A 24,936-nucleotide genomic window follows, 5' to 3' on the forward strand; every position below is an offset into this window, starting at 1 on the left:
TTGTTTTAACTTTTTTCTTTCTCCAACAGATTCTGCTATTGAAAACTGGATCATTCGAATTGGCCATCGTGCGTATGTCACGATTGCTCGATCTCTCACAGAATGCGGTACTCTATGGTGACGTTATGCTGCCGCAGGAAGCATTCTATACATCCGATTCAGACGAAATGCGTTTAGTATCGCGTGTATTTCAAACGGCTAAATCGATAGCTGAACTGAAACTGACTGAAACAGAGTTGGCGCTATATCAAAGTTTAGTGCTACTCTGGCCGGGTAAAAATACAGATCACATGAACATTTAATACAAATTAAAACTTAACATTTTATTTCCTATAGAACGAAATGGCGTGCGCGGCAATACAGAAATCCAGAGGCTTTTCAATTTAAGCATGAATGCAATAAGACAGGAGCTTGAAGCGAATCATGCGCCCTTAAAGGGTGACGTGACTGTTTTAGATACATTGTTAAACAATATACCGAATTTCCGGTGAGTCTTTTAAATCGAGTATTTTATATTGAGTATGACGATGACGATGTGAATGACGATGACGATCGAGTTCTTCACTTCGTTCTAACGAAGAGAGGCATTGCGAATTGCTTTAGCTTACTACAATAACCGTCATGGTCAAGAGCTACACAGTAGCAGAGCACAGCTATTGTTGGGTTGAAGGTATCAGCAGGAAAATGATGCCTGAAATAAGTTCTCAAAAAGAATCTATACCTGAATCACATGAAGAGGTCGACTTTTACTCTTAGTTATCTATCCACTGGCAGTGTCATCATTGACATGATAGACGAAATTCACAGGTGGGATACGGCTAGCGTGAGAAAATTCGTAGAGTTCACGTAACGCGTTTTTCGCTTATTTAAAAGTATACCAAACAAGTAAGGAAGGCTAAGTTCGGGTGTAACCGAGCATTACGTACTCAGTTGAGAGCTATGGAGACAAAATAAGGGAAAATCACCTCGTAGTAAAATGAACCTAGGGTAACCCTGGAATGTGTTTGTATGACATGTGCATCAAATGGAAGGTATTAAAGAGTATTTTAAGAGGGAGTGGGCCATCGTTCTATAGATAGACGCCATTTAGGGATATCGCCATAACGGTGGACCAGGGCTGACTCTAGAATTTGTTTGTACGATATGGGTATCAAATGAAAGTGTTAATGAGTATTTTAAAAGTGAGTGGGCCTAAGTTCTATAGGAGGACGCCTTTTCGAGATATCGCCATAAAGGTGGACCAGGGGTGATTCTAGAATTTGTTTGTACGATATGGGTGTCAAACGAAAGGTGTTAATGAGTATTTTAAAAGGGAGTGGGCCTAAGTTCTATAGGTGGACGCCTTTTCGAGATATGCGTTTGTACAATATGGCTATCGAACGAAAGGTGTTAATAAGTATTTTAAAAGGGCGTGGGCCTTAGTTCTATAGGTGGACGCCTTTTCGAGATATTGCCATAAAGGTGGACCAGGGGTGACTCTAGAATTTGTTTGTACGATATGGGTATCAAATGAAAAGTGTTAATGAGTATTTTAAAAGGGAGCAGGCCTTAGTTATATATGTGGACGCCTTTTCGGGATATCAACATAAACATGGACCAGGGGTGACTCTAGAATGCTTTTGTACGATATGGGTGTCAAGCGAAAGGTGTTAATAAGTATTTTAAAAGGGAATGGGCCTTAGTTCTATGGGTGGACGCCCTTTCGGGATATCAACATAAACATGGACCAGGGGTGACTCTAGAATGCGTTTGTACAATATGGATATCAAATGAAAAGTGCTAATGAGTATTTTAAAAGGGAGTGGGCCTTAGTTCTATAGGTGGACGCCTTTTCGAGATATTGCCATAAAGGTGGACCAGGGGTGACTCTAGAATTTGTTTGTACGATATGGGTATCAAATGAAAAGTGTTAATAAGTATTTTAAAGGGGAGCGGGCCTTAGTTCTATAGGTGGACGCCTTTTCGGAATATCGTTATAAAGGTGGACCAGGGTTGACTCTAGAACGCTTTTGTACACTATGGGTATCAAACGAAATGAGTTAATAAGTATTTTAAAAGGGAATGGGCCTTAGTTCTATGGGTGGACGCCTTTTCAGGATATCAACATAAACGTGGACCAGGGGTGACTCTAGAATGCTTTTGTAAAATATGGGTATCAAACGAAAGGTGTTAATAAGTATTTTAAAAGCGAATGGGCCTTAGTTCTATGGGTGGACGCCTTTTCGGGATATCAACATAAACGTGGACCAGGGGTGACTCTAGAATGCTTTTGTAAAATATGGGTATCAAACGAAAGGTGTTAATAAGTATTTTAAAAGGGAATGGGCCTTAGTTCTATGGGTGGATGCCTTTTGGGGATATGAATATAAACGTGGACCTGGGTGACTCTAGAATGCGTTTGTACAATATGGTTATCAAACGAAAGGTGTTACTGAGTATTTTAAAAGGGCGTGGGTCTTAGTTCTATAGGTGGACGCCTTTTCGAGATATCGCCATAAAGGTGGACCAGCGGTGACTCTAGGATGTGTGTTTACGATATGGGTATCAAATTAAAGGTATTAATGAGTGTTTTAAAAAGGAGTGGTGGTAGTTGTATAGGTGGTCGCCTTTTCGAGATATCGGCATAAAGGTGGACCAGGGGTGACTCTAGAATTTGTTTGTACGATATGGGTATCAAACGAAAGGTGTTACTGAGTATTTTAAAAGGGAGTGGGCCATAGTTCTATAGGTGGACGCCTTTTCGAGATACCCCATAAAGGTGGACCAGGGGTGACTCTATAATGTGTTTGTACGATATGTGTATCAAATTAAAGGTATTAATGAGGGTTTTAAAAGGGAGTGGTGGTAGTTGTATATGTCAAGGCGTTTTCGAGATTTCGACCAAAATGTGGACCAGGGTGACCCAGAACATCATCTGTTGGGTACCGCTAATTTATTTATATATGTAATACCACGAAAAGTTATCCTTCCAAGCTTTCAAGGTCTTTTGATTTCGCCCTGCAAAACTTTTTAATTTTTTTCTACTTAATATGGTAGGTGTCACACCTATTTTACAAAGTCATTTTCTAAAGTTATATTTTGCGTCAATAGACCAATCATCCCTTCTTTCGTATTTGGTATATTATTATGGCATTTTTTTTTGATTTTTAGTAATTTTCGATATCTAAAAAGTGGGCGTAGTCATAATCGGATTTCGGTCATTTTTTACACCAATATAAAGTGAGTTCAGATAAATACGTGAACTGAGTTTAGTAAAGATATATCGCTTTTTGCTCAAGTAATCGTGTTAACGGCCGAGCGGAAGGACAGACGGTCAACTGTATATAAAGACTGGGCGTGGCTTCAGCCGATTTCGCCCTTTTTCACAGTTATCTTCCTAGAATCTAAGTCTCTACCAAATTTCACAAGGATTGGTAATGTTTTGATCGACATATGGCATTAAAAGTATCCTAGACAAATTAAATGAAAAAGGGCGGAGCCACGCCCATTTTGAAAATTTCTTTTATTTTTGTATTTTGTTGCACCATATCAATACTTGAGTTGAATGTTGACATAATTTACTTATATAATTTTAAAATTTGACTTTAAAAAAAATTTTTTTTTAAAGTGGGCGTGGTCGTTGTCCGATTTTGCTAATTTTTATTAAGCATACATATAGTAATAGGAGTAAAGTTCCTGCTAAATTTCATCATGATATCTTCAACGACTGCCAAATTACAGCTTGCAAAACTTCTAAATTACCTTCTTTTAAAAGTGGGCGGTGCCACGCCCATTGTCCAACATTTTAAAAGTTTTCTATTCTGCGTCATTAGTTCAACTCACCTACCAAGTTTCATCGCTTTATCCGTATTTGATAATGAATTATCGCACTTTTTCGATTTTTCGAAATTTACGATATAGAAAAAGTGGGCGTGGTTATAGTCCGATATCGTTCATTTTAAATAGAGATATGAGATGAGTGCCCAGGAACCTACATACAAAATTTCATCAAGATACCTCAAAATTTACTCAAGTTATCGTGTTAACGGACGGACGGACGGACGGGCGGACATGGGTCAATCGAATTTTTTTTCGATACTGATGATTTTGATATATGGAAGTCTATATCTATCTCGATTCCTTTATACCTGTACAACCAACCGTTGTCCAATCAAATTTAATATACTCTGTGAGCTCTGCTCAACTGAGTATAAAAACTAAATAAATAAGACGTTAAGATAGCAGTGGACATAGACGTGAACATACTTAGGTAAGATGTAAATGTTAACATGGATGCATTCGGAGTGGAGTAGGCACAAACGTGGCCATGGTCATATTTACAGGCGTAAACGTATTCGTGGATGTAGTTGCAAATATAGGCGTAAACTTAAATAGCTACGTAGATTTAGATGCACGCATAGACGCATAGACGTAGACGTAGAGATGGACGTAAACGTAGAGTTAGACATGGACGCAGACATAGACGTGGACGTAAAAATAGACATAAACGTAGACGTAGACGTAGGCGGGGACGTAAACGTAGACATAAACTTAGACGCGGCGTGAAATAGATGACATAAACTTTTACTTAGGCATGGACGTAGACTTAGACGCAGAATTTATCATGGACGAAGACGTAGACACAAACTTAGACGTTGACCGAGGCGTAGAGGTAGGCGGGGAGGTAAACGTAGACACAAACTTAAGGCGTGGCGTTGAAATGGATGGCATAGACTTAGACGTAGAAGTATATATGGACGCAGGCTCAACGTAAACGTTAAATTAGACCTAGACGTAAACGTAGACTTAGACGTAAGGCGTTAAAATAGATGAGGGCAGCGAAAAGTGGTAACAAAATCATAAACATTAAAAAATTAACATCTTAACAAAATCCTAACGTCAGTTGTTTTTTTCCTTATTTGTCACAGCGATATCTCCATATTGCATATGGAAGCACTGAGCAAATTTAAGCAACAACATCCAAATGTCGTCTTTCCGGCGCTATACAAAGAACTATTCTCAATAGACTCACCCCAGGATCTAACATAACATCAAGAAAATTTTGTGGAAACTACAATCGCGATCGATGCGCCAGACAAGTTAGATGCGTTAACGTAGGTTAAGCGACGGCGTGTACGACGACAACGGCAAGTAATATAAAAACTGGTTTGCTGCTGCTGCAACGGCTTGTCATTTATTTTGTTAAAAAGCGTTTGCAAAAGGTGTTACATAAAAACAAGAGAACAATCATACGTGCAAACACAAACAACCATAAAAACATGCGATTTTTTTTTATTTATTTTCGAAATGCAGAAAAGCTCCTAAAGAATAACAGTCAAATCATGCAATAAACATTTTTTTGTTTTGGTATCAAAAGCAAAAAAATATGCAAATATTAAAATTGTTTCGCTCATATTTACATTGTTAAACAGAAAAATATAAATATTATGAATACTAAGTAAGCAACAAACAAATAGCAAATCAAGTAATAGAAATAGAACAAATACAATAAAATTTATAAAAATAATTTCAATTCACTTAAAAGCGAAAAACAGAAAACAACAATTTAAGCAGCAAATTATGTTTAAGAATATTTATACAGAATTTAAATAGAAACAGAAAAGGAAAATATTTATAGAAAACAGAAAAAACACATACACATTGCATGCACACAAATCACCAAAAAAGGCAAACACAAAAAAAAAAACACATTTCACACCGACAGACAAAAAGCTACTAAACATATGAACAAAAACAAAAATAATGTTAAAAAATAAAAAACAAAAAAAGCAGACCAAGTTAAAAACACTATACGTTATACGAAATTGGTATAACAATAACAACAAAATCTAAATAAACAGTAAATAATACGAAATTCATACTTTATAAACGAAAAGCGCAAAAAAACAAAAAACAGGAAGTTTAAAACAGCATTTAGGCCTTAGCAATAAGGCAAAACAGAAAAAGAAAGAAACAAACAAGTTAATATGTAAGTCAACAACAACAAATAAAATTCATGCGCATACGCCTACATAAAATAACACTTTAAGTCATACATTAAAAAAAAAAAAAACAACCAACAAACAAAAACCCGAACAAAAAAGCAAAAACCTAAGTAAGGAAACTACATTCAACTTTCAAAAACGTTGCCAATCAAATCATGCTAACTCATCCTTTAAACAAAACAAAAAAGAAAAACATTTATAAATATTCAGTAATCCCGGCGCAATCGACGAACGGTCAAAGAAAATCAAATCTGTTCAACTCGAACCAGCACAAATTTTTTTCTAAAAACAAAAAAGGAGAAGAAAAGTCTCAAATTACAAATTAAAACTGGAAATCCTGCAAATATTATTGAAAAGACTTTGCAAACACACAAACACATACAAAGTACATGCATAAGCTCACATACACAAACACACACACGAAATTAGAGAAAAAAAATGAAAATACATATTGTATGAGAACATTTAAATGCCCCCAAAAAATCCGTGTTTGTAAGACGTGCAACATATGAGTGGTCCTTTGAGGAGGGTTTAAGTTCATTTCTGTGCAAAATTTATTTTTACTATTCCAATAAATTTTTAATAAAAGATTTTTTATTATAAGTTTTAAGCGACCTTTCCTCTTTAAATAAATAATTTTCTTGCCGGCTTGAGGTCCAATTTTGACATTTTTCATATAGATGCATTTAACACAAGCTTATGCATTCCAATAACATCGCCACAATCAACCAAGATGTTGCGTTTGTAAATATGAAGGAACTTCAAACTTGGCAATTGAAGTTTATTACGCTTTGCCCATTCACATACAAAATTTCGCGAAGCGCTGTTGTAAACATTCTCGCAATACAACAAAAATACTTGCTAACATATTTTGTGTCGTATTCGATTGTTATATTGCAGTTTTTAATTGTGAAAAATGTTAGAAAATTTACCAACCAGTGGGAAAAAGAATTTCACTTGCAAAGTGTTCCAACACCCTTAGCCAAAGCAAATGTCAAATTCTTCTTCATATGATTTGCTTGAAACAACCCTGCAAAACTCATTGGATCATGTGGTCCACTGGAGTACTTACCATTATACTCCACTGTAAACCAGCAATTAACCAACTTATGTTTCTACACGAACACATTGTAAGCCGATCATTGCTCGTTTTTAACGATTGTAATCACTACACGATGTTTATTGGACTGTGGGTACTCCATGGATTACTCTGATGTAATGCGGAGCTGGAGTATATGGTCCAGTCCTAGGACATCGCAATGTTAATTGGAGTATACTTTTGTACGAATTGTGGTTAATTTTGGAGTACTCGGTTGGTCCATAGCGAGTACCCCATACATGCATGCATGGAGTACTCGCGATTTTTGCAAGGAAAATTGGGGAGTTGGTTACTTTTCAATATCAGATGGCGCCAGTGTCACAGTCATTATGCTGGTCGGTGTGTTAATTATATGCAGCAATTCCAGTGTAAATATTTTGTTAACCGGCAATTACCCACGAACGTACGTAGGAAAAACGTGTCAGCTGACACGACCTAACTTATGAGCCCTGCAAAAATCGCGAGTACTCCATGCATGCATGTATGGAGTACTCGCTATGGACCAAGCGAGTGCTCCAAAATTAACCACATTTCATACAAAAAATATGGTCCAATTAACATTGCGATGTCCTAGGACTGGACCATATACTCCAGCTCTGCATTACATCAGAGTAATCCATGGAGTACCCACAGTTCAATAAACATCGTGTAGTGATTACAATCGTTAAAAACGAGCAATGATCGGCTTACAACATGTTCGTGTAGAAACATGAGTTGGTCCATCGCTGCATTACAGTGGAGTAGAATGGTAAGTACTCTAGTGGACCACATGGTCCAACGATTTTTGCAGGGTTATACAAAAAGGCCTAATGATTGTTTAAAATTTTGTTGTAATATCCTAAAATTATTATATAAAATTGGAACGAATAAATGAACTAGAAATTCTTATTCAGTATTTGTTTCTGCCAATTGCACCATGAAAAATTGTAATTCCAAAAGTTGATGTTTGCATAAGCATACATGCAAACTGGTCAATGGCAACAATGCTTTGCTGTAAACAATACACACACAAATATGTTATGTACATGTACACCGACGCACACATTGACTCGTCGGCACACGTCGGTGGGTAACTGTCACTTTATAATTGGTTCTTGTTGGAGTACCGTCGTTTTCTCAAAGTCTGGAAAATGGTTCTTCGTTGCACAGTGTGTCATTAATGCTGTTTTTTGGTTAATAGTTTCATGGCAATATTTAAAGTCGGATTTATGTTGCGCTAGTTGAGATTTTAAAAGAAGAAATTAAATTAATATTAAAAAGTAATGACTTTGCTGACAATGTTATCAAAACCTTAATCAAAAGAAATTATAAGAAAAAGAAGAAATTATTCCAATTATAACAAAATATTTACACTGGAAATGCTGCATATAATTAACACACCAACCAGCATAAGAATGAACTACAAGACGGACATCGATAATAGCGCGAGCTCATACAGACAATTGATAACAAACAGACGGAGAGTACAAAAGTCAGCGTTGAGCAGTGAAGACGCGTAAAATAATGTATGTAAACAATGTTTTTATGAATGTTTGTTTTGATGGCAATTGTTATTTTATTTTGTTTATGTTTCTTTATATTGTTATAGTCAATCCTGAAGACGGTTACATAGGTAACCGAAATATATTGAAAAACTCAAAACTCAATCATTTTTGAATTTTTTATTTACAAAATTGAACCTCAAGCCGGCATGAAAATTATTTATTTAAAGATTTTTTAATTACAAAAAAAAAGTCAAATTTACGAGCCTATGTTTATTATTTCGATAAATTTCGAATAACCACATTTTTTAATTACGAAGAAAACAATAATAGTAACATTTTTTTTTAATTTAAATTGATAATTAACTTTTATATCTTTCAAAATGACTTAAGTACATTTTTGTACTAAAAATCTTTTTAAATCATTTCAATATACATATATAAAAACAAAGATCTAAAAATTACAAAAAAAAAAAAATGTTTAGATTACGAAATTTGTATTTTAGAAAAATTGAGCTTAAACCTTCTTTAAGAATAAATTCTTGCATATAGTTGACGCAAAAATCGTAAAAATCATACGAAAAGACTTTTTGTAATATTTATTGCTATAGGCCCACTGTGAGTGCGAATTGAGTGAGATTTAGTTGCTTGAGTATCCAGTTTTTTTAATTGCTTAATATAATTTTAGGCGCATTTGTAGATTTTATATAGAAGCAAGTTTAATTAGGTATGCCAAAATTTTGTTTTTTGTATACCAAAAAGTATATAATTTAAATTTTCTTACATTTAATTTTTAAATAAAAAACAAATACTTTGCGCGTTTTACCCCCAAGGAAATTAAGGTCGATCTTCTTATTCAAATTTTCGTGTGATTCTTCCTACTAAGCTTCGAATATCTCCAACGAAATTTGATATTGTTAGAAAGCGGCTATTCGTACGGAAAGTTCGTATGAATATTTTTTATTTTTATGTCCACTATGAAAATTTGCGTATGAATGGGGACAGCTTTATTCTTATTGGCATAAAAAAATCGCTAAAAGTACTAATTTAAAATTTATTAAATGACAAAGCAAAGAAAGTACTTTTTATGAGAATTCAAATATTTTGTCTTGACTTGTTATGGATTTATTTGGAATTTCCTATCCTTCAAAACAATTAAGTTAATTCGAATTCAATGCCAGGTGGGGGTATCCCATCAGCTGATTGCTTCTTCTTGATATTTTTCATACACCCGCCTTGGTACAACAATAAGTCAGTTAATCGAAATCAATGCTAATTTTCTTTTGAATTGACATTCTTCTGCACGGCGAATTGAACTCGCTTTGCTATCACCTTGTATGGATTCGCCATGCAATTATGTATACAAATTTCTGACACTTATTTCTTTTTTTATTTCCTTTTTTTCGTAGTTCCTCACTTTACTTCATTCTTGAATCCAAACTATAGGCCCTTCTTTTGTATTGTTTCACTATTTGTATTTTTTTTTTTTTTTTTTCATTTGATAGTTTGGTATTTGACTGCTTTTAGGGACTTACTTCATAATTTAATTAATTTTTGTGCATTTTTCATACATTCGAAGTGAATCGCAAGTAGGTTTTAGTTCCTAACAGACCTGTTTAATTTGAATTAGCATTAGTAATCAATTAATTAGATGCCTATTTTAATGGCCAATGATTATTTCAATTGTTTTCCGAAAAAAGCAATTACTAACTGATTACCATTAGAAAAAACATGATCTTTTCCGATTATTGAAAAAAAATCAAATATAATCAAAAAAATATTTTTTTGATTACTTTTGATTATTTTTTGTTTTACTTTTTTTTTTTTTTGATCTTTTTTGTGATTATATTTTTCGGCTGTGAACAAAAATTTTTTTTTCAACAAAACGGGAAAATAATCAAAAAAAATTAAAAGAGATCAAAAATAATTGAAAAAATAAAAAATATCAAAAGTAATCAAAAATTGTTTTGATTATTTTTGATTTTTTCAATAATCGTAAAAAATCATATTTTTTTTTTTGATTATTTTTTAATCAATTGAAAATGAATCATTAAAAATAGAAAATAATGGCAAAGAATCATTATATGGTTTTTAAAGAAAATAACCAATTGGACGGGTAATCATTACCATTAATAATCATTATTTAACATCCTCGATTTTTTTTACCTATATTGAAATACGTCTTTTAAAAAAGTGAAAAAGAGTTCGACTGATTGCTTGGCTTCATTAAGATCTTGCGATCTGGTGTTAGTAGTAACCTATTTGACCACAGCTGTGAATAATAGTACATGAAATTTCGATGCGTGTGCTCATTAAGCTAGAAAACACCCCGTGACAGTGATCAAAGGAGTCGTTATGCCTTAAGATAATGTACAAGTACAAGAGAGTTTAAAAAAAAATGAAACGGCTATTTAAAGTTGTTTTTAGATCAGAGGTGCACAATGATGGCAGAGCTTCGAATAGAAACGCAATTTTTTTTAAATAGTGTACAATGAGGGAATGATCCCTACCAGAATTTTCTATTGCCCAAGTCATTTATTCCATATGACATTTCAGAAGAGATACTCGCCGGAGATATCGCCCTTGTTACGAATTCTTATCAGCTTTCGGGAAGAAGTATTCCCCTAAAGCGAAACGAAATTAAGATACCAAAGCGGCACAGTATTTGGAAACTATTTCGATAGCAAAAAAAGTTGCTAAAGCGATAAGACGAAAAGTGTCGAGGAAGATAGTAGTTCTGTATCACGAAAGTAATTAATTCGATGGGGTATTTTCGGAAGTTAAAATTTGTAGAGGTGGTTAGAAATGTAGGAATCTTTCGGTAGCCTTCGCCAATGTCTTGTCAAATCTTGGTTAGCAGAAAGCTTTCCCACAGGAACTAATAATCCAAACATGCGAATGACTCCATGTCCCGTAAATAAAAGTGCGAAAGTATGCTCTTGTGAATAAATAGATTAGAGAAAAATTTTGGGTTTTGCTCAACCTTTTTATTATTAATTTTGAGCATTAAATTTACATATGAGATGTTTACTATATGAAGTACAAGCTAAGGCTGTTCAACTCTGTGCAGTGATGAGCTATTGCGTTGACACACTATTCGCAACACAGCGCCAGTAAACTCTTTTTGTGCTGGCAATAGCTTGCTTTGTTAAATCTGCGGATAATTTTCCAAAGCTCTTAGAAACTGTTCCTTAGAACAAGGAAAATGGGAGTAGTTTTTGCGGTAGGTCTTTTTCCTCAATTTATCATAGTAATGAAGGAAATTTTCTTGTGTTGACGTTTAAAAAAATGCTTTTTGTTGAACATACCTGCAAGAAATAATCAAATCAGGGGTACCCATTAATTATAAATGTTGAAAGTGTATATGAAAGTCATTCATGCAAAGCTAAATAACTGGCATTATCCAATTGTGTTCATAAGTAAGTGCAGGCCTTTTTCAATGGATAGGACGAAGTCTTTGTTTTTAATTTCATCTACTAAAAATAATGCCGACTTTCAGTGTATGGAAAACTCTCTAAAATCCCTCAAGGTACAATTCAGAAATATTTTTAGTGATAATAGTGGGCGGAAAATGGGAAATAGTAAAAAAAAAATTTATTATTTGTTATGATTTGTGTGCGGATTGTGCATTTTCGATTTTATGTTTGTTCCATATTTTAACGTGTCTGGATTGTTTGGGATTATGTTTATTGGAATTTTATAAGTCGGCATTATACTACTAACCTTATAATATCACAATTAACAAAATAAAATTTAAAAAAAGCTGAGATATTTTACACCAGCTAATAGTGTTCAACCAATACTTAAATATGTATGCATGTATTAGTGAAAAAATATATTTTTTATTGTTTTAGTAAATTTCTTTCTTTTATTTTTGTTTAATAGTTTACTATCTTTTAGTTTCTTAATATGTTTTTTAGCTTTAAGCTTTCTTTCTTTTCTTGTATATTTGCATAAATACTAAGGAGATATTTTCCACCACATTTGTGTTCAGCCTCGTTAGAGCTTTGCTGAGTGATTTTTATACTTCAAACTGAAAACAAAAATGGCCTGTTTGAGTATTGTTGACAAGCTATACATACATATATTTGTTAAAGTTAGAGTTTAGTAATTGTGTGTTAGGCAAAACTTGTTTTTTTTTAATACTGAAACAAGTTTAAGAAAAGAGGAGATTTGAAACTTAATTAATGCCAAAGTAAATATATGTATGTATTTACTGCGAAAACCGAAATTTTTTCAATCTAATACGTCACTACGATTTTGTAGATAAAAGTACAAAATTATCGAGGAATCTTTTTTATGCTAATTAGCTGAACTGGCGTTGCCACGACGCGTTTCGTTGCTATTTTACCGCTTCTTCAAAGAGTCTTGTACATTTGATAAAAGGGCTGTTTAATATTTTTTAATTTTTTTGAATTTGTCTAGAAATAAATATACAGCGGCCCGCGTGATGTGGTGGTAGCGTGACTCGCCTAGCTTATCGTGGGTTTAAGTTTTGGAAAACGTTTTTTTAAGTGGGGCTTTCTCGGAGGTAAATCGCGAAGAAATTGTGTATACTTAGGTAGTTTGTATTTGACACGAGCGACCTCTTGAAGTTTAACAGCGCTGGAAGCAAGTGCAGTTTTTGTGCTAACTTAGTGACTTATTTTTTGCATAAAAAACCCTTAGCGCAAACCAAGTAAAAGCTTGAGAAATGCTATGGAGACTTTAAACCACACATTTTCATTGTTAATAACTGCGCTACTCAGTTCCGTTTTGGTCGTCGCAGCACAAATGGCGCTGACCGTGCAGGTCGCCCAAAATAGTTAAGTCGCCATGCAATAAAACATCGCAAAAATCCAATGAATCATATAGGCGTAGGGAAAATGACATTTCATAAAATAGCTAAGACTACCAACATCTCATCTGAGAGGGTTCATCATATTTCACATGAATATTCGCACATGAAAAATATAGCAGCGTTACAGCATACTATTATATACAAAGGAAGTAGATATCTCCGGGTATACGTGCACCCAAAAAGATATAGGTGTATCTGTCGCCCAACAAGGGAGTAAAATTGACATTGATTATCTTGCAGAGCGTAAAAGATGCGCAATGAATTTTATTACGAACTTCTAAATGTTATTCTATAATGTTTTGAATGGTCGCATTTGACGAAAGGAGAAGTGCTGTTTAATCTAGAAAATGAAAAGTCGCTTATGTGTGCAGTCAATAAATTTATGAATTATGTGATGAAATGAAACCTCATCTGGTTGTCATATTCTCCGGGCTTCAGAGCATCTGCTATCGCCGGTTTTCAATCATAAAAAAATAATTGTGCGGTAAATGATTCTGTTCAAATAAGAAGTGTCGAGGTTTAAGAAGTTGAAAAAGGGCAGGACCAAATGCATCGAGTTAATATAAGACCATGTAGAGCAGAGATACTTTTGAGAGCTTCGCATAGCAACGGAAAAGTTTTCGTTATTCAACTACAAGTCGTCTGAGCGCAGCGGCAGTTTTCGCTGGTACTTGAAGCAGTAAATATCTATGTATATTATATGCTGAAACCTTTTTTCGCTATTCTCCATGTAAACCAATACTTCTGCAAAACAAATTTTACGTTTGCATTTGAGGCTCTGTTAGAGTTGTGAATCTCTGATGTAGATACGGTTACTCACAAAAATAAGTACACACTTGGCTTATGCTGAAAAAAACTCAAATGCAGTGGCTCACAGCCTCATAGATTTTCATTTAAAATATCGCAAATTCCCTAACAGAAACCACATTTAAAAAAAAGTTAAAGGTTATTCAAAGGTAAGGAGAGTTAATCAAAATTTCAAAAATGTCCATCAATATTTTAAAATTTTTTTTCAGAATTTCTAGAAAATTTTTGAGTATGCAGTTTTGTAGCCCAATAAATTTTAGTATAATAATAAGCAAGTAAGAAATAGCTCAAAATCTTTCCAGAATTAGCACTTAAAAATATTACATGAAAATAAATAGAATTTAGCACAACATTGGTTGAAATATATTTGCTGATAGACTACCTGAAGAAGGTGCAAAACAGCAACAAACCGCATAGCAGAGAAAAGCGCGTTGCTATGTTGAACAAGAAAATTTGTTATGGGAAAGCCATTCCTCAGCCACACTGTTAAAACCATAGATTGCGGAAAGTACTTAGTGTATGTTATTTTCATATATATGTGACCCGGTCTATGAAAAGGTGGCTTATGACTCAAAAAAAATTGTTCCACTTTTTTTCTGGTTTCGATAGTTTTTGAGACGCTCCTTCACGCGGTGAAAACTAGAAAGTCTTAACTTGCTTAGAAGTGTACTAAAAATGTAGAGAAAGAAGAGCACAAATGAAAGACTATGAAGCCTTTGGTTCCTTCGATGCCACTTTGGTGGCTGGTGAAGCATCCTCAGGTTTTTTTGATAGCATTTTTTTTCGATGGCAATGGAGCCAAAATATCGGGCAGAAACTGGTTTGTGCTTTGCCTTTTGGGCATGACTGTTTATAATGCAAAAGAAAAACTACTAAGAAACTGAAGAAATGCATTGTTTATCTTTAACAGCTGTTTATCGCAATTGCTTTTTGAGTCATAAGCCACCTTTTCATAGACCGGGTGACATATATTTTTTTACCACTTTATTCGTTGCCTAAAAACTCTTAATTTTAAATATATTTGTAAGCTTTAAAGCATGTAAATTCCAAATGCTTTCAAATGATCCTAAGTTTTACTGGAAAGCTTTTCAATCAATTTTGGAATTTTGAATTCGCAATCGGTTCAATCTACTTTCACAGAGTAATAACTGAAGTTTCAATAAGTTCACAGCCAAGTTCTAAGCGTCTAGGTTTGGTTAGGTTGCAATGGCCGGTTCGTTATGACCTCACATAGACTGAGTGAGTACATTGTGTTACGGGTTTTAATTGAGTAGCTTTCACATATTTTAGTTACTTCGTCTTTAAGCTACTACATTGTTTTTAAGTTTCTCTAAAGCTCTTAAATTTTTAATTATTACAATTTTTTATAAATTTTTACCATATTAACGCAATAAAGCAATTGTTGCACTCTTTAAGTTGACCTTTTTTTAATAAAAACAAATAAGTAATACAAAAAACGGACAAGCAGCGCATTTAAAATTAATAGGCATATGACTGATTTACTATTTGAAACGTTCATGCATACATATATAAACAAGTTTTAATAATTTTGCAAATTTTTGCTTTTGTTTTGCATAGACATTTTCACACAAATATAAAATTAAAGTCTGAACTTTATATTTAAGCTTCATATCTCACGATCATTTCAATAAAAAAAAAATTCAACTCGCACACAATTCAAGCATTAAGCTCAACTATCGTACATGGATGCATGCAAACAGACAAGCAGATACTTAAGTCAGTGGTGGCCAAACGCGTGCTGGGAAAAAATAGCTTTTCAATGAGCTTTAAAAATTTTTGCAAAATTAAAAAAAAAAGTTTTTCCGCATACATTTGAGCAAAACCGATTTAAGCGAATTGCATGTCCTAACCTCGCCTATAAAAACACACCAACATCAAAACAACAACCACAAGCAATTAGTTTATTATCAATAGGTGTATAAATAATTAAATTAAAAAATTGTTTAAAATTGAAAGTAAAATAAAAACAACACTTGGAGGACGGTGATAATTAGTGTGTCTTAAAAATATAAAAAATAAAAATTATACATGCGTTTTTTTTTTAATTTTTTATCACAACTATTATTAATATTACTCTAATTATTGTAACGATTAACACGATTTTTTTATTGCGAATTGATTTTTGAGCCGATTCCGAGAAACGTATAAAAAATTTTAAGTCTAAATTTTAATTAAAAAAAAATAAATAATACTAAAAATGATAAAAAAAAATGTATAGCTGACCCGAAAAACGCAGTAGCATAAAAAAAATTTAGAACAAAAACAAAATAAAATTTCTTTCAATATTTTTGCCTTAAATTACTTGAAAAACAATGATATGCTATATATATATACAGTATAAAGTTATATATATGTATAAAAATAATAAATGCAATATGAATACACATGCAAGCAACACACATAGACATTCATACACGCATATACAATACATACATCCCTAAAAAAATATATATATACAAGGACTAATGTGGAAATTGAAAAAAACAAAAATTAATATTTAGTAATAGAAAATATTTAATTATAAAAAAGGCAATTAAAATTAAATAAATCAATATTTACATATGTATAATACGAAACAAAAAAAAAACTCCAGCGTTATACATACATACATAAATTATAATAATGTTAATGTTATATTGTAAGTTTTTATTGCAACTAGTGAAATGGTTATTTTTTTTTTATATAATTATAATTATCATTATTATTATAATTAATTATATTATTATTATTACAGTTATTATAATTGTGTAACATCTATTATCAAAACATTATTATTAATTAAAATTAGTTCATATTTATATACACACACATATACATTTACTATATAATCTAATGAAAGTTTTAATATACAATAAAGCAAGAGTATGTTGTTTAAGTAGAGGAACTACGGTACACATGTCAAAAATAATTAATATACATACTTACATATTACGGTAAAAAGTAGTTAATGAAATAATGAAAAAAAAATATTAATAAAAAACACATTTAATTCAATACATATTTTGACTTTTTATTATCAAAAAAAAAAAATTATTTACAAAAAAATATCAAAAAATAAATTTAATAAAATAGAAAATAGAACATAAACCTGAGTTTTATACTTTTTTAGCCACAACAAGAAACTTGTTACATACTATTTGTATACAACACATAAAACGTGTCTCATTTCATAAATTTTACAAGAATAAAAAAATCAACGCTTTTCCATTTCACAATTGCAAATAGTAAATTTTTTTCTTTCTCCATTTCTTTAAAATATGTTTTTATTTGTTCCTAAACATTTTTTGTGTTATTGTGGTACAAAAAGTTCAGCAAATTTAAAGATGCTCGTAAATTACTTTCTTTGTATTTTTTTTTTTTTTTTTTTTTTGATAAGTGTGGAAATATATTTAAGCAATGACAGGTAAAGAACTTTTATCATTCTACTCGTTGTCCGCATAACCGAACTTTTCTGCAGAGACCCGACGACTGTATTTTTACTTCTGTAACGGTTTTTATTTATTTTAGTTCAGTCTATGGTATTACAAAGCTTACAGACTAGATAACATTTGTAGATTTATAATGATTTGGTTAACTTATAAATTGATTAAAACATTAACTGACTAGTAACAATAAATGTACAGACTACATAGATAACAAGTACAGTCGGGCCTCGATTATCCGTGATGGTCGGGACCAGAAGCGTTACGGATAATCGATTTTCACGGTTAATGGAATAACAATTTTGATTATAGTTTTTTTAATATTTTTATTATTTAAAAAGTGAACATTGGTGTACATACATATTTACATTAAAAAAAATTAACTCAAGAAAATTATGTAAATTTTTATATTAAATACAATGTATGTATACATGAAATTTTCTACTGAAAACATGAGGCAAAAAAATGACTTCAAGCAAAAAAAGAATACAATTTCTTAAAAAAAGTCGTGTAATGTTGCTTGTCTAATATTTTTCAATTTATAATTTTCTTTTATAAGTTTTTCTTGTATGCGATAAACTTGAATTTTATCCTGCTTTGTAATGTATCCAGAAAATTCAGCAATGTGCTTGATGCCTCTATCGCTTCTTCTAAAGTGGTTTCTGAAACAATTACATCGTGTTCATCAGTGTCTTCCAATCCATTGCCTCGCTTAGGTTCATCTGAGTTACTGTTTGCCATGCTTATAATTTCTTCATCTGACAAAACAGCAAATTGGGACGCATTTTCATCACATTTCAGCCATTTCTCTATATCCTCTATGGTAAAGTCATCCGTAATATTGATCATTTGTGCCACATTCACGTGCGTATTCGATATGTCCATACCTATAACAAAAATCAATGAATTTTTGCATGAAAATATTTTATAAAATTATAAAAATATGCCTAAGCACCTTCATTATCTGGGCATAACAAATTATTCCAAGCGGTCTTCAAAACTTCAGAAGTAACAGCGTCCCAAGCATTATCAATGGACCACAGAGCTTTCTTTATATTAAATAATTTCTTAAAATCTTCTATATTATTTGATCAGACTAGTTTTTGCACTATATTTTTACGATAATGGCATTTAAAACTCCATATTACACCCTGATCCATCGGTTGGATCAAGGACGTACAATTCGGTTGCAAATATTTTACCATAACGTTTTTAGCCTTAAAATCGTGAACGTCTGGATGTACCGGGTAGTTGTCCAATAACAGAAGGATTTTGCTATCATCCGTAAGACCGATTTTCTTAAGATGCTCTTTTACCTCTGGCACAAAGTTTTTGGTAAACCATTCTAAAAATATTGTTTGCGTTACCCATGCTTTTGAATTGGCCTTATAAATTACGGGAAGGTAGTATACATTTTTTAGGGCTCTTGGACGGGCACTTTTACCAATAACTAAAGCTTTGCACTTGTGTGTACCAGGAGCATTAGCGCAAACTGAAGTGGTTAGTCTTTCCTTTGACACCTTATGTCCATCTATGAATCTTTCATTATGACAAACCAAACTGCTCTCGGGCAAACACTTCCAAAAAAGGCCCGTCTCGTCCGCATTATAAATTTGCTCACTGGTAAGATTTTCCGTTGACATAAATTCATTTAATTGTTCTACAAACATTGTGGCACTTACATAGTCTGCTGAAGGTTTTTCTTCTTCCACATGAAGTCTTTTTATTCCATGTCTATTCTTAAAATTTTGCAACCACCCGTTGGAGTATTCACACTCAGTGGTATATTTTTGTGTGGTATATTTAGCCTTTTCTCTTATCATCAGTCCTGTAATTCGAGTGCCTTTAAAACGCTCTTGTCTGAACCATTCGTAAAGTGCCAAATCTACTTTTGGTTCTTCAGCTGTCTTTATAGTTTTTCGGTTACGAAATCCAACCACCGAATCACTCCCTGCACAAAACTTTAAAAGCTTGTCTTTGCTTTTTAAAATGTCATAAACGGTTTGCATCCCAACTTCGTATTTTTGAGCTATCATTTTAATACTCACATTACTTTTCAAATGCTCTTTAATTATTTTTACTTTATCTTCAATATTTAAAAAGTTTCTTTTTCTTTTTACCACTGATAACGGTGCCATACAAAATATATTTAGATCTAACCACCCGCACTTATCAAATTTCAAAATTAAACTACAATAATAACTTGTAAATGCTTTTGGCTCATCGTCAAACAAGCGAATTCCCCGTTTTCATGTTTATTATACATATATATGTATATATTCACCTACAGTGACGTGCTATTAACACAAACACAATTTTCGCTGCCATCACGGATAATAGAGGTAATCACGGTTAATCGAAGCAAACAACTTGAAAACACTGCAAAGAAAAAACAATAGTCTAATCTTTGGCCATCACGCTTAATCGGGGTTACCGGTTAACCGGATCACGGATAATCGAGGCCCGACTCTATACTAAAAACTTAACTCACTATGAAAATATATCGGCTACAATTGTTTTGAACATGGGTTTTGTTAAAGGGAAATCAATGACTGAAAAACTTGAGATATTATTAGATTCTGTCATTGCCCTAAACATAGGTGCATTAGAGGCAAAAAGGGTCCTCGAAAAATCCGTATAAAAGATATATCTACTACGAAGAGTCCTGTTAGGGGCATGGAAGCGGATGCACTAATAATGTCAAAAACAAAAGTAAGAGAAAAGATGGTTCTTCTGCATTGAAGTGACTGAAGGTTTATGAGTGCAAATCTAGCTTCATATGAGGGAGTCGGTTCAGAAAATTTCAACGGCCGCAACGCAAAGCGAAGAAAAGTTATTTGCAACCGTTCGAGCCTCATAATATAGCGCTCATGATACGGTCGCCAAATGAAACAAGCATATTCCAGCTGAGAACGAACGAGCGACGTGAAAAGTAATTTAAGACTATAAGGATCAGTGAAATCTGAACTACAACGCCGAACGAAAAGCAAGACTGAATATGATTTAGCAATAGTACTAATTATGTGAGTCATAAATGGGGATTTTGAATCGAAAACTGCCCCTAATTCCTTAATCTCTCTCAGAGTTGAGAGACAAGCACCATCAATGGAATACGAGGTGGGAATGTGGCTACGCGACTTAGCGAAGGTAACATGAAAGCATTTGTTGACATTCAGCGGTAGGTTATTTGTTCCACACCATACTGCAACATTGTCCAAGTCTGACTAAATCAATTCCATATCAGAAGAATTTGATATGGTATTGAAAATCTTTAAGTCGTCATCGTATAGGGGAAAGTTAGAGTACTCGAAGCAGGACGAAATTTCGTTTATGAAAATGACGAACAGCAATGGCGCCAGGATACTACCTTGTGGCACGCCAGAGGTGGCCATAAAAGAATTTGAGTAAGTGTTGTCAATCGCTACCACACAGCTCTTTTGGCTAAAGTATGATCTCAAGCAAGATAAGAATATTGAGTGAAAATCCAGACAGGCTATCTTAGAAATCAATATTGAATGACTAACCTTATCAAACGCTTTTGAGAAATCCATGTATATAACATCAACTTGAAGACGGCTGTTGAAAGCGGATACGCAGAAATCAGATAAAATTGAAAGGTTAGTCAGAGTGGACCCACCGAACATGAATTCGTGCTGATTTTCATTGATTAGATGCCTTACGGAGAAGTACATTTTCTGTTTAACGATATACTCAAATAATTCTGACAACTTGTTGGTTTTCCTATTTTCAAAAGTTTGGATTTCATCTGAGCCCAATATCGTGTTGGGTACCACGAGCACAATGTTCTTGAACAAGTCTGTTCAAAATATGGAATAAACATTAGGGAGACGTAAGAACGGCAGAAGACTAATTTCCTTTGTTGTATAAGGCTTGACTTTAGAAGCTAATACTTTCTTAAAAATTTTATAAAACTCCTATTTAGACTAAATAACTCAAAGCCTACTTTGTCATTACTGAAAAACTTATAATAGAGAATTATAAATTTGCAGAACTTTCTGTACCAGTCCATAGTTTAACTCTTTTAGTAGATATGTACGTGTTTAAATTTTTTTAATTTTAATTCACAACAAACAAGGAGCAAGGCCCCCAATGTGGTTCTACAACAAAATTTCAATAATTTATATGTGAGAGCATTCGTGACAATGATAACAAAATCGGTGGAGCGCATCACGACGTATACAGAAAGAAAGTTGAAAATGTTTTCACCGGAATGAAAACATAACTCAAGAGAACCTCTAAAACAAAACGTTTGTTCACCCTGTGAAATATGTGATTTATGTTTTATTAAACGAATATATTATATAATTAAAACATAAGCACACATGTAAATATTTAAGTACTATATATTGATAAAATCGAGCATAAAAAATAGAAATTCTGGAAAAAATCGATAAAGCTGATTTCACAGGGTGCCAAGAACAATTTTTTTCACATCGAATTTTGTCCGATATGTTCCAAAAAGCAGGTTGGCGTGATTGAGGAGAGTGGGGATATGGAACGGATGATATAGAACAATACTGCTCTTTTTGCAGGTTTATGAATGTGTAAGGGATGCAGGCCGTCCTTTGGCGAGTATAAAACTGATGGATTTGTGAATATTAGTCATTATTTCTAAGCCCCTTAACCTGCTTGTGCTGTCATGATGCGGTAATTAAATTAAAAAATCAAGGAAACTTAATGAAATATTAGGCAAATTTTACTACATAATAGGAGTTTTCTGTCTGTTTAAGGCATTGTAGATAACATCTCAGCGCCATACTCAAGCATTGACGATAACGCTGTGCAGCCAATTTTTTTCATTTTTCCAAAAGGTGGTATCTCAAAGAAATTTTTTTTAACAACCATTTGCTCCAGCTCATCTAGTTTACTCTTGATTTGTATTTAAAGGTTAAACTGGTATACATAGGTGTTCTTAGGCCATGTGTGCAGAATCCTGAAACTTATGCTTTGGTTCCAAAGGAGTATTGGGCCTTATAAAATAAGTAACTTGAAATGTTCATCATTTCTTCAATCACCATATTTTCACATTTTTCCCGCTGGTGTCAAGTAGAGAACTGTGATAGTTTAAGTCTTCGCATAAGATGTTAAGCTTTGTAGAGGGCAACATATTTTCTTAAGACAGCAACGTTTTAAATCTTCCAGATTTGTTGCAAGTTTGCCAAATGCCTCGTGTGACCCCTAAATATTTAAGTATAAACAAAAATATCTCAGACATGCTGGAGTGTAAGTATGTTCAGACCCTGTTTTTATTGTTTTAGCAGTGCTCAAACTCTGATTTCCGGGAGCTACATTCTTTTGAAAATGAAATGGTTATGAATGAACACATGAACGCCAAAGTGGACAAAAATGAAACCAGAGCTATCATCAAATACCTCTGTTCGAAAATAATTTCTACCGATGACATACACAGCTTCTCATTGGTTTTAATAGGGCACTATTCTCTTTATAAAAGTTTATGTTGGAACAAAAACATTAGCTGCGTTTGTTTTTGCATCTATACACGTTTACGATTAAACTTTATATGGACTGCTAAGCGTCAGACTTTATCTACTCTTCTGAAATTTCCGCGCATAAAATTAGTATATACTATTAAACGTAAACGTACACGCGTGTAAAAAAAAACACGGCTATTGTCAAAAGACTAGCATAGGATGCCCATCCATATAATTCCCTGAGATAGCGCCATAGGGATCTCATATTACAGTATTCAAAGAAACCTTGGAAACGTCGTTAGTTGCCGAGATTATTAGCCGATAAGCAAAAGAGCAAAAGAGTTAACATTTCAAGAAGATATCTCGCAAAGTTTCAAGCAGACCAGAAGAATTATTTATTATAAGTTTTATGACAATGGAGGAACCCAACGTAAACTAACTGAAGACCGACAGTACATACCGCTTCTAACTTTGAAGTGTATCTCAAGAGGATCTTCAAGCAAAATTTTATGTTTTGTGAATCCTTCTAAAAACGGACACATTTGTCTGATTTCGTTCATTTTAAATATCGACCTGAGATTGTGCCCAGGAACTTACATATAAAATTTCATTAAGATACCTCAAAATTTACACAAGTTATCGTGTTTACGGGCAGACGGACGGACATGGTTAAATGAATTTCTTTTTTCGCCCAGATCACTTTGATATATAGAAGTCTATATTTATCTCGATTAGTTTATGACGTTACGGGTTCCGTTATACGACCAAAATTGATATACCCTTTGAGCTCTGCTCAGCTGGGATCGCCTCTCGAAAGTGATTTGGTTTTTATGCCATGAAAAGCTTCTCAGGGAAAATTCATCGCCCGAAAAATGCATCGCCCGAATCGTGTTATACGATCTGTGACCGAAATTAATTTTTTAAATCTCACTAGCTTTTAGCGGTCAATCGGATTAAGAAAATTTATGAAAGAGGGGCTTCGAGTATTCATTAGATCCGTAATTCATTATCATATTTACGAATTGTTTGACGGATTCATATTTAGCGTTTCAGTGAAAGCGTTTTACAATACGTGATCATAGAACATATAACAGAATATGGGCAAGGTTTAAAAATATCCGAACTTTTAATTTGGTTTTTTTTTATATCGGATTTTAGTCGTATATTTATCTTCTCAAATTACTTTTATACGCCTTTCACAATAATTTTTTCATTAAATCATTATTTTTATTATGATGGAAAAACTGAAAAGGATTTAACATAATTGCTAACATTATAGCTATTTCGATCCTGCGAAAGATCTCTTCAGATATTTTTGTATTTTTAAATTAGAAATTATATACTTTTTTGTTAAATATTTTGCTATTTTTCTTCATTCTGGACGATAAAAAAATATTTTTTTAACCCTTTTTTATCTGTTTAGTAATTTTTTTTCTTTTCCAGACTATTCTTTAAAGTGTAATTTTTTTATTTTCTTTAATTATAGTAGCACTCTTATTCTTTTCTTTAATTTTTCACATTTTTTTAATTTTTCTTTTTCCTTGTTCTAAAATTGCATATTCGATGGTTTTCTTCTTAATTTTACAATTTTTTCTTCTCCTATTTTCTAAAATTTCATGTTCATACATTTTTATAACTTTCAAATTTTCTTCTTGAGAATTACATTATTTATCTTTTGACGTTTTTTAAACGGTTTTATTTTTTCTATCTTCTTTTCCTTAAACTTGCTGTAAATACATACATATGTTGAATATGCAGGGTAAACACAGTTTGGTGGCAAGTTTAACACTTTTTATATTTACCCAGATAATAAAATCTGTCTGTAAGCA

The 24,936-nt window shown here is 33.0% G+C and overlaps 1 protein-coding gene across 5 annotated transcripts in view; it reads left to right on the top strand.

Annotated features, from left to right (window-relative positions):
* Hr3 (Hormone receptor 3) overlaps window positions 1-10,427 on the top strand; it is a 263,144-nt gene extending 252,717 nt beyond the window's left edge. For 4 of the 5 annotated variants that reach the window (XM_067774875.1, XM_067774876.1, XM_067774878.1 and 1 more), the window contains 3 exons: window positions 30-273; window positions 337-487; window positions 4,908-10,427. In XM_067774875.1, the coding sequence (XP_067630976.1) occupies window positions 30-273; window positions 337-487; window positions 4,908-5,028 (516 nt within the window). In that variant the 3' untranslated portion in view covers window positions 5,029-10,427. The remainder of the gene's footprint in view (window positions 1-29; window positions 274-336; window positions 488-4,907) is intronic. The other variant, XM_067774879.1, reaches the window with a different exon arrangement.
* Window positions 10,428-24,936: the final 14,509 nt, after the last annotated feature.

Source organism: Eurosta solidaginis, chromosome 3, assembly GCF_040869045.1.
Source record: "Eurosta solidaginis isolate ZX-2024a chromosome 3, ASM4086904v1, whole genome shotgun sequence".
NCBI classification, from domain to species: Eukaryota; Metazoa; Arthropoda; class Insecta; order Diptera; family Tephritidae; genus Eurosta; species Eurosta solidaginis.